This window comes from Heloderma suspectum, chromosome 3 (assembly GCF_057233095.1).
Source record: "Heloderma suspectum isolate Gila_16-S chromosome 3, 16-S_ref, whole genome shotgun sequence".
Taxonomy (NCBI): Eukaryota; Metazoa; Chordata; class Lepidosauria; order Squamata; family Helodermatidae; genus Heloderma; species Heloderma suspectum.
The window spans coordinates 265,264,788-265,282,947 of NC_139460.1; the positions used below are offsets into that span (position 1 = coordinate 265,264,788).

Below are 18,160 nucleotides of genomic sequence, written 5' to 3' on the forward strand. Positions count from 1 at the left end.
ATCAAGCATCAAGCAGTAACCCATTAGTCTAAGATCAAGTGGTGCATACCCATTAGAACAGGGGTGCAGAACTTATTTCAGCCTGAGGGCTGAATTCCATTTTGGAGAACATAAGAACATAATCAAACAAGAAGAGCCATGCTGGATCAGACCAAAGCTCCATTTCATCCAGCATTCTGTTCACACAGTGGCCAACCAGCTTCCTGTGGGAAAGCCACAAGTAGAACATGAATGCAATAGCACCCTTCCACTCATGTTCTCCATACTGCCTCAAATACTGGAGGAAGCATATAACCATCAGGACTAGTAGCCACTGATAGCCTTATCCTTGATGAATTTGTCTAATCCTCCCTTTTGAAAAATTTATCTTTGTTCTGAAATTTTAACAAAACAAGAGAGAGGAAAAGAAAAAAAATGCAGCTAAACCAATCCGAATATATGTTTCAATGCATGAATGTGAAGTGTGTGTGTATGAAAATACGGCTAAGAATTATACTTGGACTTCAACAAAGCAGACCAAATATCCATATAAGTATCCATTTGCAAGTGCCATCTATATACCACCTGCTCAAATCCATTTTAAAGCCATCCAAATTGGTGGCCATCACCGCATCTTGTGGTAGTGAAATCCATAGTTTAACTATGTGCTGTGTGAATAAGTACTTTTTTTAATCTGTCCTGAATATCTCACCGATCAGCTTCATGGGATGACTCCGGGTTCTAGTATGACATGAGAGGGAGAGAAATGTCAGCCTATCCACTTTCTCCACACCATGCATAATTTCGTACACCTCTATCATGTCTCCCCTCACTTGCCTTTTCTGTAGCTGAACAGTTTCAGATGTTGTAATGTTTCCTTATAGGGGAGTTGCTCCACCCCCTTGATCATTTTAGTTACCCTTCTCTGCACTTTTTCCCAACTCTACAATATTCTTTTTTTTTTTAGGTACGGTGACCACAGATATGTATAAGGGCAGTATGATATTGGCAGTTTTATTTTTGGTTCTTTTCCTAATTATGCCTAACATGGAATTTGCCTTTTTCACAGCAGCTGCACACTGAGTCAATATTTTCATTGAGCTGTCCATCAGAACCCCAAGCTCTCTTTCTTGGTGAGTCATCGCTAGCTCAGATCTCATCAGCTTATATGTGAAGTTGGGATTCTTGTGCCTCAATGTACCCAAATGGCCATTCTCCCAATTTGGAGAGATCCTTTTGGGGCTTTTCACAGCCCCTTTTTGTTTTACCCACCCTAAATATTTTGGTGTCCTCAGCAAACATGGCCACCTCACTGCTCACTCCTAATTCCAGATCATTTATTAACAAGTTGAAAAGCACTGGTCCCAAAACAAATCCCTGTGCGACCCCACTGTTTACATCCCTCCATTGGGAGAAGTTACCAGTTATTCCTACTCTCTGCTTTCTGTTCTTTAACCAGTTACTGATCCATAAGAGGGTGTCTCCTCTTATTCCATGAGTTGTAAATTTGCTCAGGAGACTTTGGGGAGGGACTTTGTCAAAAGCATTTTGGAAGTCCAAGTAAACAATGTCTACTGGATCACCCCTGTCCACACGTTTACTGATGGTCTCAAAGAACTCTAAAAGGTTAGTGAGACAGGACTTACCTTTGTGAAAGACACGTTCATTCTTTTTCATCAAGGCTTGTCCTTCTCTATGCTTGCTAATGTTATCTTTAATAATGATTTTAACTAGGGCTGTGTATGGACCCCCCAATCCAACTCCGAGGCTGCTTCGGGACTTCCAAGGCAGGCCCAATTCTTCTCATGCTGATTTGGAGCCCGCCCGACTCACCTCAGCCTACGAAGCTGACATGGCATTGAATTGTGCTTCACCCCCCACCAACACTCCGCCCAGCCCCCAGCTCCTTACTAGGGCCCTTAGGCTTGTTCTGGGGGCGGGGGGAAATGCCACTGCCAGGGGAGCTGCCACCAGGGGAGCTGGTGCTGGTGCTGCTGGGGGAGCCAGTGCTGGCACTGGGGGAGCTGCTGCTGCCACCGCTGGGGGAGCCACTGCCGCCACCAGCTCCAGAAGCTCAGCTGCCACACCGCCGCCGCTGCCAGGGGAGCCGCTGCCGGGGAGCCAGTACCAGCCCTGGGGGAGCCACTGCTGCTGCCAGCTCCTAGGCCCTCTGGACGCATGCCAGCAGCTGTATTTTCCGGAAATACAGGGAGTTGCCATTTTAAAAATGGCTCCCCCCATTTGGAACAACAAGATGGCTGCTGGTGCACATCCATAGGACCCAGGTAGGAGCTGGGGGCTGGGCAGCGGCAGTGGTGGCTGGGCTTCCGGATCGTGCCGAAGCACACCAAAGAGCTTCGGAGTCACCTGATTCACTTCAGGCTGCTTCGTGCCCCCTCCACCTCACCTTGGAGGCAGTCTGAAGCGCCCTGCTTCGACTCAGAGCTCAGGCTTCATGCACAGCCCTGCTTTCAACCAATTTACCTGGAAGAGACATTAAGCTAGCTGGCCTGCAGTTGAGATTTGAACTAGTGCTCATGAGCCTTTGATTTAGGTTGCTTCCAGACTAAGAAGTTCACTTGTCTTGTGGCACTACTGTTCTCCTCCAGTGTTTTGTTTAGCACTGTCCATCTGCAGTGATAGCCTATGTTGTGTCATGATAGCCCATGAGACAGAGCAAGCCTTGCCTCAGTGGGATTCTTTTTTAATGTAGGAAGCTTCCAGTCAAGCACGGCAGAGGATGACCACACAGCCTCCAAATTCACTTCTCCCACAAAGGGAAAAAGTGCCCCAAATCAGCACACATACATTCTGGAAGAAGGACTGGTAATTCAAAATTACTTTTGAGGGACTTGCTACTCCTTGCAGTGATGCTGTAGGCACCATCAGGTAGGTGCCCCATGACAGCTGTGTTGCCACCATCTCTGCACCAAGAAAAGTGCAGCGGTCAGAAATATTGAATATTGTTTTCCAGGAAACAAGGTTGCCAGTTTCACTATTGGGTAACAGCGACTGGTTAAATAGTGATTTCCCCTTAATTGGAGTTTTTTCTTGAACATTCTTATCCATCTAGCTGAGCCATACCTCTGCAGTTCTTCCTTTGCACATACGGTGTCTGGAATGGCCCTTAATACCCAAACAAGCTTGATACAACAATAGGTGTTTACAAGACCTCCGTTGGAGTTAGGCAATACATTTCCACACATCAGTTTGATATGCTGGGGTTAGAGGTTAACAGTCCTTTGCTGACTGCACCTGGTGTCAGGACTCCCTTTTGTTCCTGCTGAACTTCAAAAGCCAAATCAAAAACACAGACAAGAGGCTTCTGTCCAGGGCTCTTTAATCTTTTACTTCAACGGGTCATACAGATGCAAATTGACATTAACTCACAGTCTACAAAGGAAAAGCCTTCAGGGAGTTCAAGGGGAAGCTACCCAGGTTGAAAGTTGCCCACTGTTTGAGAAAAGGCGGGCAGGCTATCCTCACTTAAGGGGTGGGGTGGGAATCTCCCTCTACCTCGTGAGGTCTCTACCCATAGCTGTTCCCTATGGGCCGATCGGGTAGATCGCCTAACCTCTGCCCCTGCCATCTCTCTCTTGGCTCTGCGTCTGCACCTAGCATCTAGGAATTCAGGCTCTCCACGCCCCACCTCTCCCTGTTCATTATCTCTCACAGGAAGGTGTGAAGAGAAGCCCTCTCCGTCCAGCTGGACTATTGAAACTTGAGGAATCTCTCTCTCCCTGTCTGGAAGAGTCTGGGAAAGTTCTTCCCCCACGTTTTGCGGTTCCTCTTTGGAATCTGAGCTACTCTGCCTATGCTCAGAGGCACCCGAAACCTGGATGTACTTCCTGAACAAATAATTTGGCCTGACAGTTTATATATGGAAGCCCCGATATCAATGGCACTTACTAGTGAGATTCTATATCATGTGATATTTTGATATGCACTCTCCACTTCCCCACATGGTAGGAGGTTACTATCCACATTTTGGCTTTTAGGTGCAAGATCACTGGAGATTTATGCTGTATTGTAATATTAGTTAATTCATAAATATACAAACTGGGTGCAGGTGGAGGAAAGCAGCAAAAGCACTCCTAGCAGGCAACAGACTTGCTGTCCCACATCAGATCCCAAGGGAAAGATAACTTACACCCACTAGGTGCCTTCAGCTCCCAGCTCCTCTCTTTGTCATAACAATAGCTAAGTAGTTTTTCCCCCGCTCAATTGTTCAAAAGTTTACTCTGGGAAACCCTCCCCCTCCCCCAGACTGAAGTCTTGTGAAGCTGCCCTTCAATACACCACTGCATGTGCCAGAGCTGGGTGCACCCATGTTCTGTTAATTTTGATCAGTGCAGTCACAGATAGCTGACTCCCACTCCAGTTTATTCAAACAGATACAATTAAATCTAATTTAGTCCCATGGAAGGCAGTAGGACCAAGACCTCTCAGCACTGAAGATGCTGGGTTGGATCCAGGATCTGCCTTCCTCAAGAGGAAGGGCTCCACTCACAGAAGGTCTGTACAACCACCTTTGGGGATCTTCTCCCCTACAACTCACCCCCTTCAACAAGGTCTCGATTCTCTGTGTTGCATTTTTAGAAGGCTCAAGGGGCTGCCGTGGGAAGGAGGGGACAGGGAAATCCACTGTTGTCAATGTAGTTGATACAGCATAAATCTGGATCCAACCCACTGCTTCTAACCAAATCCCACTAATCTGGGCAATGTGTTCAGGGCAGTGGAGGCTGGTGGCTCTAATTTTGGTGGGGCTGTGATCCCATTCTGGGTTTCAGTGAGAACCAGCCAGAATTCTAAAGGAGCTCTCCAAGGTGCTGAACCCAAGTTCTCACTGAAACCCAGAATGGATTCACATCCCCACCGTAATCTGAGCCACCAGCCTCCACTGGTTCAGGGGTACACTTCAGTCAAAGTAGTTCAGGCTACATCTGTTGTACATTAGGCAAGTGGTGGTATCCCATACCTACCCTGAATTTGATTTATGTTGCTAAGTGACCAGTTTAAGCTCTATAAAAACTAATAGAACCATTTTGACCACATTATCTTTCAATTATGATTATATGAATAAAAATTCTATTGATAAAATTGCATCTTGATGGTATACAGTTGGATAACCAAACAGCCTTACTGTCATGGGTATAAGAACTTGGGATATTTTTTAGAGCAACTACAGGCATTGCATATACTCACACTATCGTTATTTTATTTAAAAGCTGTTTAGAAAATACAGAAGTACTAGAAATCCTTTTGAAATTACCTGTGCTGTTTCTCTCATATTGCGTAAGTACAGTACAATTCATAGCACGCATTAACTATAAGAATTAACTCCCACCCTTTCCCCCAATTTTGGGAAAGAACCATCAGTTCATTTGTAAAAATCTTGCTACACTTACAATGACACATTCATTCTCTCTCTCCCAAGGTGGAAGCAATATTGTTAAGATCACAAGATGTCCAGTATAATTCTGTGCATATTTACATTGAAGTAAGTCCCACTGTATTTACCTACAGGTAAGCATAGTTTGGATTGCAACCTTAGTGTTGCTGCACCAGAGAAATCTGGAGCAGGAAATTTAGAGCAACCCTATGCATATTTACTTAGAAATTATGTCCCACTGAATTCAGTGGCTCTTACCCAATATTAAGTGTGCTTAGGAAAGCTGCTTTAAGGAGCCAACTCTGCAAAAAGAAATAAATACCTGTCAGTATTTCAAATGCCCCAGCAGTAGTGGGAAAGAGGAAGTTCCAGAAGCAGTAAAATAAAGACCCAGCTAATTCAACCTACAAAATGGCATAATCCAGGCAGAAAGATTTTGCTTGGTCTTCCTTTCTGCAAAGTGAAGCATTAGCTCCTTTAGAGGCCAGGATGGCAATTTATAGCAGATTTGAAAATGAGATTGTAATGCTTAGGGACCAATTTTACAACAACAAATCCAGAGCCAGAACATTATTCCTGGATTATCAGATTGGCAACTGGCTAGAACAGTGGTGTCGAGTATTATCTAAGGGACCTCAGTTCTACAATGTCAAGCATAGAGAAGATTTAGCAAGGAGGTTATTGAAAGCTGCTTTATTTTAAACCTCTTTCTGCATCTCCTCCTTACTAGAGATGAAAATCACCCTGGTCTACTAATGAGCTAAAGATAAAGCACTGTTTGTGTGCCACTGATTTTGTAATAGTTCTGGTAACACTTTACAAAATGAACACATATACAGAACTATACATGCATCACTGACAGCTACCGCCACCTCCAACCAAACATCCCTGTAATTAGAACAAGGCTTTCATCTGTTTATATGTAATAGCAAAATGAAGCATGACAGGCAATTGTAATAACTGCAGAACTCTGAGGTTGCAATCCTATGCACACTTTATTGGAGTAAGCCCTACTGAACACAGTGAGGCATAATTTCAAATCATCATGCATAGGGCTGTACTAAGTTAGACTGGATGTGAGCAGAGGTGGAAAAGTGATCATGCTCAGAATTTCAGGGAACATTTAAATGTTCCTTAAAACAAAATTGAAAATCAATAGTTAACTAGAATCCTTGAAAGGATAATCAGAAAAACAGAAATATATATACAAAACCATTTGCCACCAACTAGTCCCAGTTTTAACTTGAGCACGCTCCGGGAGAGAGCGCAGGACAGGAAGGCCTGGCGTGCTATGGTCCATGGGGTCACGAAGAGTCGGACACGACTGAACGACTGAACAACAACAACAAGTCCCAGTTTAATATACATATGAACTTTGTTCAATGTCCCTTTCAGTGGAAACTGATCATACTGTTATTCTCTCAGCCTCATTAACTTTTAAAGATGCTGCCAGGTTCATCCAGGCAGTCTTTTTGCAAAAGATTTTTTAAATGTTCCATATATCTATTAGTTGCTATTCAATAATGTTGTTGCTCTGTAGATGCAGTATCGAGACCCTCAGCTCCTTCTACGCAACCTGTTTTCTGTGACTCACCTGCTTCACTTCTCTTCTGGGGAGAATCTACACTGGAGACACTTTTGTTTGTGAAGCACTGCTGTGTTGGTATTGCTCTGTGGGCACATGTTAATGAATACAGTACAGTATCTGCTGTGTTTATAACACAATCAAGGGCAACACATCCATGCACAATGTCATAATTGTGATAGACACAGGAGGGGTTTGAAAGGTCATGTGTGTTTTATCATTTCTGTTTATAGCATGAGCATATGTCACAAGCAACAGTACAGTGCTGCAATTACAGGCGATGTGGGAGGTTATCCTGCCATTGCAGGTTGCACATGCATCTTCACAGCTGTGCAGGAATGCCGGTTTAAAAATAAATTGTGTGATTATTTACAGCTGTACAGCTCTGTAGATCCACAATGAAAAATAGCCACATGCACAAAAATTATGGATTACCTGCTGCAAATTCCATTAAAATCCATGTGAGGAAAGAGGAGAGAAGATGGGAGGGCTCATGTGGCTATTTTAGGTTGCTTTCCCCCCTTAAGTCCAATAACTGCATGCACACCTTTACAGATGTGCAGGAATGCAGGCTTCAAAATAAATTGTGTAGTTATTCACAGCTGCACAGCTGTGTAGGTATGCAATGAAAAATAATCTTAAAAAATCTTTCCTGCCCACAAATCCAATCAAAATCCATGCAAGGAAAGAGCAGTGAAGGGGAGAAGGAGAAAGATATTGGGGGTGGAAGTGGGGGAAACATTGCAAAACAAGTTCTATATAGTACAGCTAGAATGGAACATTCATGACTTGGTAGCCCACAAAAACTAATCACTGAAAGAGGTCATGAAAGCAGTTTGGGTAAAAATAGGAGAGGGAGAAATAGTGTCAGGACAACAGACTGGGGTGTGAATTATGTGCTACATGTGTGAGCCAGATTCTGGAATCAAACACTAGTACAGATGGCTCCTGGTTCTTTAGTTCCATCAGTTGCCATTTACTGCTCTCTTTTATTTCCTTGACATTCCATGCCACCTCTTTCTTTCTCCCTGATTCACTGCCTCAACATTCCAACACTGTCAGAAACCAACAGGGTAACTGAGTGTAATAGTATGCAAGTTTACTTGGAAGTAAGTTTTGAGTGCATACGATTAGAGGGCAAGTTATGGAAATGATATGGTCTATATAAAATAAGGATCTAATTATTAAGAATTTGCTTTATAAAATATTTAAGGAAAAAAAGTCCAGTAGAGGCCCACGAAGTTTGAATACTTACTTGCAAGTAACTTTTCATCAACATAAAAAGAAAACCACCTAAATTGATGAATTCCTGTGAATACGGACATCAACTCTCTAAATACATAAAATACTCCTAAATCTAAAATGAGGTCTTATTATATGAAATTAACACAATACCTACATGTTTATTTTATTATTATTTAGGATATTTGGAGCAAATTTTCCAATTTAAAATAAGATCCCCAAAGCAGGGATGCAGATAATTTTGGAAATCTGGGTATATCTTTTGAAAGGAAATCACCTCACACATGGCTTCAGCTATTGGGCAGTATAGAAATGTAATAAATAAATAATAGCTTAAAATTAATTTAATGGTATATAACATTTAATAAAGTGAATGTAAGTTATAATCCAGTTTCCTGGATACTGTCATTCACAAATTGGTACTTTGATCCATTTATGGTGTACTTATCTGAAAGTCAAGTCAACTGTTATGCAACTGTGAAATTCAGTTAGAAACTTTCTTTTGTTGGACGATAACACACACAGACACACCCTCAGTCAGCACAGAAAAATAATCACTTATATGATCATAGAGGTATTCTGTCCTAGATGTTGGAAACAAAATAAGGTACCAGGATATATTGGTTGAATTCGCACAGTGCACTAAGCCACCCTGAGAATAAGCCACCATGGGGTTGGTTGTTAGCTTACTAACCCAACAGATGATTGGGCATCCTGTGGCTTGCTATGGCTTGTTTCCCCCCCTCAGTCCTCCTGCCAGCTCCTGGCATGTATCCCAGGCACCTTTGCAGCAGAATGCCTTGTTTCCTTGGTCCCTGTGCCAACATCCTTTCCGAAATGGGTCTGCTTGCCTTGCTGGCTCCCGAGGGAAACTCCACACCCACACCTCTGCATCAGATCACCAAATGGAATTAATTTTTGGAGCCCTTATGAATGCAGTAACACTTTCATAGTTTTTTTAAAAAGTATTCAGGTCTTGTGCAAGTGCGCAAGACCCCCTGTCTACTATTTAGCCAAACATACCACCTCTTGTCAATTTCTTCCTCCCTTTCGGTGCTTCGTTTGGTAGCCTATTGAAATGAATGGACTGAAGTTACTCATGACTAACTCAAGTCGCATTCATTTAAATGGGTCTTCTCTAAGTAGGGCTTTACTTGGATTCTACCCTTTGCTAGCTAACATTTTTTTTTTTTTTAAGGCTGCTTCACCTACTCAAGGTAACTACACCTGCCCCCAAATATCCTCCGGCAGCTACCGGCTGCTTTTGGCTCCCCTGCCCCTTCATGCTTAGTGTTTCCCTCCATTGGTCTCCATTGTTAGCTGTCAGATATACAGGTGGGTTACAAAGCAGTGAAGTGGCTTGGTAAATATACACAAATTTCAAGGCAGAGCAGTGGGAGGGATCAGTATGGCAAAGAAGTAAAGCTGAGGGAAAAATTACACAAATTCCATGGCACAGCAGTGAGGCAGATCGCTAAAACTATTCAAATTTCATGGCAGAGCAGTAAAGTCGAGGGGAAAATTATGTAAATTTCATAGCGGTAGACTTTTGCATCTGTGCACTTGCGCAAGACCAAAAATTATAAGGAGCATGGGACAGAGGGCACTAATAAGGGAGGATGGTGGCAGCACTAGCGAGATCGTGAATGTTAGGGGGTTTTGCCACTCTTTACTGGGCAGCTCTCAACCCATGGGGAAGTCGCCTTGCCAGGATCAGACATCACGACAAGCCACCCTGAACAACTCAACAACATGCTATGGGTTCTCAGGCTGGCTTGTTCATTAAAAATAAGCCACACTGCAGAAACTGCACCAGGTTCAGACATCATGACAACCCACCATGGGTGAGTACCATGGACGATTACTCATGGTGGGTTATTATGTTGTGCGAATCAGGTCATTATGTCCGAGTAAGCGAAAGACAACAGAGACCTAATGTGCTTTGGCACAGGTTTATTGAATTTGCTAACAAAATTATAATTTACTATTAGAAATGCCTTTTGTATGTTATAAAATGAAAAAAATGTGTTGAAGTAGGCATTTATATATTTGCATGCAAGCAACCCAAGCATCTTCCAGGCAAAGACATTACACTTGATGTATGTGAGGACCTCAGGAGGAGGAAAGCAATGCAACACCATGCACTCTGCACATGTAGACAGGATCCCTACTGAGGCCATCCAGTGTCAATGGTGGAGAGCCAGTTTGGTCCTATTGGAATGGTGTCCCCAATTGAAATGCTTTTATTTTATTTTATTACACAAGTGAATGGCAGCCATACATTTTTATGGGAGAAAATAAGGAAGTAAGTTCAGGGAGAACACTGGGGTAAGAACTAAATTGGTCTCCTGCTTCTGCCTGGAACAGTAATAGAAATTTGTTCCATGGAACTCAGTGGAAGCTATTGAGAATGGAGCCAGCTTTATCGACATTACCCCATCGTAGGTTACATTTCTTGGTCATGTCTAGCAGCTAGGCTGTGACACAGTGTGACAGAATCCCAAAAACCAGTGTGTGTAGATACATACATTATATATAATCACACACGCACACACAAGAAATTTATATTTATACACACACGTCTGTATGTGTGTGTGCATGTGCTTATATTGGAGGCAAGCAAACACACAAGCTTCCCTTTGACCAAGCCAATAAAAGCATTTTGAATAATCTGCAGTCTCCTTGATATACTTATCCGTTTGCCCACAGAGTAGTGGATTTGCATGCTCAGAAGAACTGTTCTACATATGCAAAACTGCACTGGATGCTGTTAGCTTTGGGCAAAAAAAGAGAGAAGCCAATCCAGAAATCTCTCCCCTGCATGGGCATATTGGGTGCACGTGTCAGCTGATAGAGGTGTAGCTTGGCACATACAGGATGTCAACAATGGAATGCCCAGACAGGAAGGAATTTCTCACATTCCTAAGCAGTCTTCATCTGAAGATTCCATTCACTTCCAAATTTTAGGGCTCAACAGTAGTTAATATGATCTATAATTTGATCACAATAAGGCTGAACCGTAACACCGTCAACTATGCTCAGTACCTCCTTCCAATTTTTTTTTCCAAAATGAGAGCCACAGCTCCTTAGTGAATGGGGCTGGATTCATGAATCTAATATAGAATCTTCCATTAGGCCTCCATTTTATTAAAAGCATTCTTGTTGTTTAGGTATAATTCAGAGCATAAGACTAACCCTGCATGATGTCTTACACAACACCTGCACTGCTCTCCTCCTTTTGAAACTAGGCATAATCCTTGGGTAATCCTTCATCCCACTGAGTCAGCACTAGGAACCACCTTGGGCATTTGCTAGATCCCTGAGGTCAGCAGTGCATAGGTACCGTCTTAGCTAGGATATACAGATGCCAGAACATTTTCACTACGTGAGGAATCACAGTCCCAAACAGATTATCTCAATAGGATGCAACTGGAGTTTTTCCTAATACTATAATAGCGCCAATTATGTGCAGTGTTTTGTTAAGACATGAAAATGCTGCATTTCTTACATTTAAGGCAAGGTCCAGATCAGCCTTTCCCACCCTGGTGCCCTCCAAATGTGTTGGACTACAACTCCAAGGATTCCTGACCATTAGACCATTGGCTAAGGCAGATGGGAGAAGTCCAAAATATCTGGAGGGCACCAGATTCAATAGAATGTTCGTAACATGTCACCGCAGACGGTGACTGTAGCCATGAAATTAAAAGACGCTTGCTCCTTGGGAGGAAAGCTATGGCAAACCTAGACAGCATAGTAAGAAGCAGAGACATCACCTTGCCGACAAAGGTCCGTCTAATCAAAACTATGGTTTTCCCAGTAGTAACGTATGGCTGTGAGAGCTGGACTATAAGGAAGGCTGAGCGCCGAAGGATTGATGCTTTTGAACTGTGGTGCTGGAGAAGACTCTTACGAGTCCCCTGGATTGCAAGGAGGTCAAATCAGTCCATCCTAAAGGAAATCAACCCTGAGTGGTCATTGGAAGGACAGATACTGAAGCTGAAGCTCAAATATTTTGGCCACCTAATGCGAAGAGAAAACTCTCTGGAAAAGACCCTGATGCTGGGAAAGACTGAAGGCAAAAGGAGAAGGGGACGGCAGAGGATGGGATGGCTAGATAGCATCACTGATGCAATGAATATGAACTTGAGCACGCTCCGGGAGAGAGCACAGGACAGGAAGGCCTGGCGTGCTATGGTCCATGGGGTCACGAAGAGTCGGACACGACTGAACGACTGAACAACAACAAACATGTCAGCCATGTTAAGTGCATATATTCTTTTCCCTCCTAGTGCCTTTGTGACTTGCATTTTATATGTTCTTAGTTCTCATAGCATTACTATGCATTTACTTGGAAAAAAGCGGCTACAGCTGCCAAAGACACTGCGGAGGCATCTTTTACTCTAAGATGAACACTGCATCTCTGCCTCATTTCTCACGAGTAGCATAGTACATTATACAAATGTGAAAGGAAAAAACCCTCTGGCTAAATGAGGAAAACTGGAATCCTTCTATTTACTTCTGTTCAAGTTACACATTGGAGAAGGCCAGGGGATCTTCTAAGCTGGTGACACCCAAGGGAGTCACATTAAGGGAGTCCATAGGAGGAACCCTCCCCCCCTTCCTAGCACTCCTAGCCCTAGTGCTCCTGCCTATTAGGTTTTACATTCCCTACCACTAGCAGCTGCTGTAGATGGAACTGTTACAGTCAGAAGGCAAGAAGGAGGCATCCATCCATCTTTCTTACAGCCCAGCTGCACACTTTCTTGGCAGCAAACAGCTTTTACTCTGGATGCTGCCATGTTGACAGACCTTAAAGGACGGCGTGAAAATGATCAGGCCCCTTCACTATATCACCAGCTGTGCTCCAATTCTTATACATGACTCCAACCAGTTCTTATACATGGGAATGCTGTCCAGGTAACAGAACTATAACGAACATTGAGCCACTATATTTAGAATAACTGGGAACGGACTGAGGTTTGGGAGATATGAATCAAGGGAAAGTGTTCCAGGAAATGTGTGTACGTGTTGGGATTTGGGGGGGGGTGTCAGTTTTTCAGCAAACCTGAACTTTCTGTTGCTAGTACATTTAAACTGTTAAATCACCTAGGTACAGAGGGTTAGAAGGGAGTAGGATAAGCCAAGGTGGAATAAATGTTAGAATATTCTACGCCACCCTGAGTCAACAGGAGAGAGAAACAAAAAGTGTGCATGAAGTGCTCAGAATATACTGAAAATAAGTTAAGTCTCCATAAACTGTAACCTGCATTGCCCCTTCTTGGTATTTGAAGAACTCATCTAATTTCCCATCTTTTTCACAAACAGATTCTCTGCTACAATGCTGAGTCAGGCTGCTATGCTCGGAGGAAAAGAATTAAAAGCTGTAGCCCACATGTGCCTCCTAAAGAGCCTCTTCCTCACCCCACCAGCATCCCATCACAACATCTGCAAGCCATGATATACTACCTTAAGAGAGCCTTCAGTCCTCTCTTCAAACTTTCTCCACTCCACCCATCTATACCCAAAGTGCATAAAAGAAGAAAGCAGTGTAGATTTAGAAGCAGGACACAGGTTTATTTATAATCAGTCAAGTACTAGTGGGTGGATTAATACAATAAATAAGATTTGTCCTGTGTACTCCCTGGTTTCATCTACAGAAGTTGTCAAGATAAAGGGATTCCTTACTGAGAACCCCGGACATAAAGAATTCCTGATCACCTCTGCCCTTCAATACAAACACTTCCCTATAAAACAAGCTTAGGAAGGAAGCAAAATTAAAGTGCAAATTAAAAGGCAATTACATGCTGGTGGCTTGTCTCACAGCCCACTGGATGTGGAAAAGTGTTTGACTGGATGAATGTTCAATGCCACAAGTTAGTCCTCCCCAAACCATATGGTGCACTGAAATGCCAAGGGACACAGGCCAACAAGCCTGCTCTGCAGCAGAGGAAGAGCTCCAACGCAGGAAGAATATTGCACATTTAGTCAGAGGCAAGTGATCTGGATTTACCAGCACCAGGACATTTACATTCAGGTATCTATTTTCCCTCAACTCCTCTGCACTCAAGAGGCTCCAGTACAGAAGGATGGCTGGGCGGCAGAAGTAACCATGTATTTGGTTTTGGTGCTGAAGTCATGCTAATCATACATTCTCCATCACAGCAGCAGCACTTCTCAACTCTAGCCATTAAAACCCAAGACAAACTGGGTCAAATTAAAATGCTTCTGTACCACTGCTGCCTGGAAAGCCTTTCAAGGATGCAGCATTTCTGAAAAATTGACCATTCCCTCTATTACAAGTCAAGCTGATACGGGGGCTGTGACTGAGTAAGTGCTAGAAGCTCCATCAATACAACCACCAATTTGTGGGTTTGTTCAAGTAAGATTACAACTGAGACCTCACCCTTACCTTGTTTTAGGATCCTTCACCTCCCACCTTAGCTAGCCCACAGAAGAGGACACAGGTGACATGCATAAACTCAGGATATACAGAACTTTGCTAGAGCACTTGGAAGCCTTAAGTACTGTAGGAAATTGTTTAAGAATTGTTTGGCACTGCTGTGTGGTGTGGGAACTCTTTCCAGGGCACAGAGAGTACATCTTGAAAAAGACTGGTTCTCCACCCAATGCAGCCAATCCTTTACAAAGATTGAATGCCAGCAACATACGTTAGATGGGATGGGCTTTTCTTCCTTGTTGATGCATCAGGAGTTCTCTCCTAGAGTCTCACTTATGCGCTTAGCAAAAGACGGTTGGCTGGAGCCAGACTTGGGACTTCTATCCTGTCCAGACAGACACAGACCACTGCCCTCCTATGCAGGTTTTTAGCATGCTGTTTTTTTGCGCTTTCAAGTCAAAATTCAGACCACAGTACAGCCTTGTTTCCTTTGTCCACACTGACAACATGTGCTCCGGATGATGACCATGCCACAGCATTGATTGAGTTGCTGAAACAAAGCATAAAACCAATTTATTAGATTTCAGAGAGACACTGGGTTAAAGGGAGGAAATGCTATTCACAGGATAAAAACGGACAATTTTTAAAACATAAAATTAAAATTTTAAATTGGATTTTTGATTAAAAAAGCCCTAAGTAAAATACTAGATTTTTCTCATTTAAAAAATAACATAGCTGCAATTACGTCTCATCGTGAGCATGCTAACCCTACACTTACAGTCTCATAAAAATGAATTAATGGCTCTGCCACACTCACACATATTGGTAGGAAATTCTATCAAACATGAGTATTCATTTTAGTTTTTCAAACTACCACCTCTTGCTTCTTGAAAGTTCTGGGCTTTTTGTTTATGCCTCTCTGACTAAAGTCACATGTGCAAAGACACAGGCTGGATAGGACTGTTGTTGTTCTGTGCTTATGTGATGGTGGTGGATCTGGGCCAAGCAAGGCAGTGGAGTTAGGTAAGACAGAAAGACAATATAGCACGGTTGATAAAAATAGATTTTTAGAAAAAACAAAATTGTCTGATGTGCATCTGTCTGTACTCCCACACTTAGGCTGCACTCCTATAACCACTTGCCTGTGAGTAAGCCCCACTGAACTCAATGGCCCAGTTTGTATTACATGATGGGTTCACTGTGGGTTATTTAAGCCATTATGAGCCGCTGTGTGTGCTGTGTGCCATTTCGGATATGCAACCCCCAATGGGGTTATGGCATATCATCTGAACCTGGCAATCAGATTATTTAACCCTCGCATAACCCTACAACAAAGCGAAGTATAACCCCCAGTGGCATACAGCATAAGCCCCGATGGCCAAGTTTGGACAGTCTGCAACCCCATGTTTACTGTGGGTTAAATAACCCTTGGGGAGCCCAGTGTGTCATGTGAACCAGGTCAATGAAATTTATTTCTGAGTAAACATGTATAGGGTTGTACTGTTAAGCTGAAAATGTTCATAAGTACTGTAAAGACATTTGCCTCTATAGGTAAAAAAGAAAGTGTGCAAAATATATATGATGAGACAAAGAGATGCAAAGCTTCCTTGTTAACTAATATGGTTTAGTGGTCAGATCTGCACCATTGTTCAAAAAATATATGAAAATAATTCAATGCGAAACTTGATTTAAAATTGATCTTACTTCCTGCTAACTTAGATCAGTTTAAATAGCCATGATTTAAACCAATCCACCCTGCCTATGCAGTCTCAACTGAGATAATTTTTAAGCCTGTGTTGTTATTTACATGAGGCACACAAGTTTGCTCAAGGATTACATATTTCATTAACTTCCCAAAGTACAGTAGCAATGTACTGAGTAAGGTGTCTCTGGGGGTGTCTGTAATGTCACCCTACAGGCTACTTCCCCTCACCACACAAGATTGCTAGCATTTTCATGGTATCACCTTGCCTCACCTGTGATGCTTGGAGAGCACTCTTTCCACTTTTCCAGTGAGCACATTCCAAATATAGAGTGACCCATCTGCTGAACCAGCCACTACATAATTTCCATCAGGGCTGAAAAATCACAAATTTGATGTAGGGAAAGAGCAGGAAAAATGCATTTTACTTTGAGGTTTATTACCTTTATCAGCATACCAAGTTCCACCACTCATTTATACTGCTGCTCATAAAGTAAAATCACTAAATAAGCCCACCCAAAGCCTCTCAGAAAGTGCAGAGAAGATACAGGATTTAGAACTGGGTTTTTCCAGCTTCAAGTCATGAACTTTACCTCAGTGAAATAAATGCCCTTTTCAGACACGCTCAGGAGAGAATCAGATCCAAATCGAGAAAAGAACAACAACAATTTTAAAACAAGCTGCAGGGGAAAAAAACTGCCAGTGGTGCAAAGATCAGTATTTTCTAGACTAGGCATTGAACAGCAAGGCAACTATGTTACAAATGTATTTGACAACAAGATTCATGGTGTTTCCAAAATTCCATTCTGCAACATGAGAATGGAAGAAGAGCAACTTGTCTGACCAGAGGACTAAGTCTCATAAGAAGATGGATTCTTATGGTGGGGGCTCACCAGCTGGGAAGAGCATATTCAGCAAACATGCAGAGCAGAGAAGGTGTCAAATTACTTTCTCTCTTGTCTGGAGCACTATAAAAAGTGTGCTCCAGGTAAGGTAAACACCTCCCAACACTGCAAATTAGCTAGGGGCTCTGCGGATCACATTTTTTCCAAGAAAATGTAAAGGAACCCCTAATGAGATGTTAATGGGGTACTCCACCTGAAATCAATTCATGGTGATCAGTGAGAAGAGAAACTTGTTGTATCTGGAATTTCATATGAGTACAGAACCCCTTTATCTACCTGAACAGGAGGGTACAAAGCCAACCTTTCCACTTTCGTTAACATGTACCAACTGATCAGGTCTTTCACTGATGGACCCTGCCAGCTAGACCTCTCTAGGCATCCTGCGCTAAAAAATGAGTTCACAGCATGAACACAAAGATTTGTCAAGTGATCCCTGCCTTTCCTGGGCAGTAGGGAAACTTAACCCATTGTTTGATACCTCTGCAAACCAAACTGGGAATGAATGAGGATTGCTCATGACCCTTGCAAGTGCACAAACATGGAAAGTAATGCATCCCCTGTAGCTCAATCTGCAGAGCTTCTTACCTGAATACAACTCTGGTCCAATCAGACCCACACTTAAACCCTTGGGCACTGGAGGAAAAAACACACAAAAACAAAATCAGTTTAATAAAATATCTTTCAAATATTAATTCCAGGGTGACTACAAAACAGTGGACATTTTCTCCCCACTTATTTGAAGGTGAATAATCCAAAGACCAGAAGCCTCTTCACAGCACCTCCTTTCATCTTAAGTACACGAACCTGGACCTCTCCTGGACTTTAGACTAAGACCAAGCATCTCTATTAGGATGATACGGACTAAGTAGAGGTTTTCCAGAACCAGACTAGCCTATTACCTTTGCCAGATGCTAACAAGGCAAACCATGCAGGCCTTGTATTTGACACATAGGGTAGT

General features: G+C 42.8%; 2 protein-coding genes across 11 annotated transcripts in view; one reads left to right on the forward strand and one right to left on the reverse strand.

Annotated features, from left to right (window-relative positions):
• The window catches only part of LOC146351185 (uncharacterized), a 42,232-nt gene extending 28,398 nt beyond the window's left edge, over positions 1 to 13,834 (forward strand). Inside the window, exons 4-11 of one of the 6 annotated variants that reach the window (XR_014789539.1) lie at positions 1,049 to 1,112; positions 2,693 to 2,868; positions 5,208 to 5,274; positions 5,417 to 5,479; positions 6,912 to 7,030; positions 9,397 to 9,533; positions 12,019 to 12,462; positions 13,524 to 13,834. Coding sequence is in view for 1 of the 6 variants with exons in the window: in XM_084846789.1 (XP_084702915.1) it covers positions 1,049 to 1,112; positions 2,693 to 2,805; positions 5,417 to 5,479; positions 6,912 to 7,019 (348 nt within the window). In the remaining 5 variants the exon portion in view is untranslated. Of the gene's footprint in view, positions 1 to 1,048; positions 1,113 to 2,692; positions 2,869 to 5,207; positions 5,275 to 5,416; positions 5,506 to 6,911; positions 8,625 to 9,396; positions 9,534 to 12,018; positions 12,463 to 13,523 lie in introns of those variants that run through there. The other 5 variants (XR_014789540.1, XR_014789541.1, XR_014789542.1 and 2 more) reach the window with 5 other exon arrangements.
• ATG16L1 (autophagy related 16 like 1) overlaps positions 11,302 to 18,160 on the reverse strand; it is a 43,702-nt gene continuing 36,843 nt past the window's right edge. For all 5 annotated transcript variants that reach the window (XM_084846774.1, XM_084846772.1, XM_084846773.1 and 2 more), the window contains 3 exons: positions 17,788 to 17,835; positions 16,572 to 16,673; positions 11,302 to 15,145 (listed from right to left, as the gene is read on the reverse strand). In XM_084846774.1, coding sequence (XP_084702900.1) covers positions 15,052 to 15,145; positions 16,572 to 16,673; positions 17,788 to 17,835 — 244 coding nt within the window. In that variant the 3' untranslated portion in view covers positions 11,302 to 15,051. The remainder of the gene's footprint in view (positions 15,146 to 16,571; positions 16,674 to 17,787; positions 17,836 to 18,160) is intronic.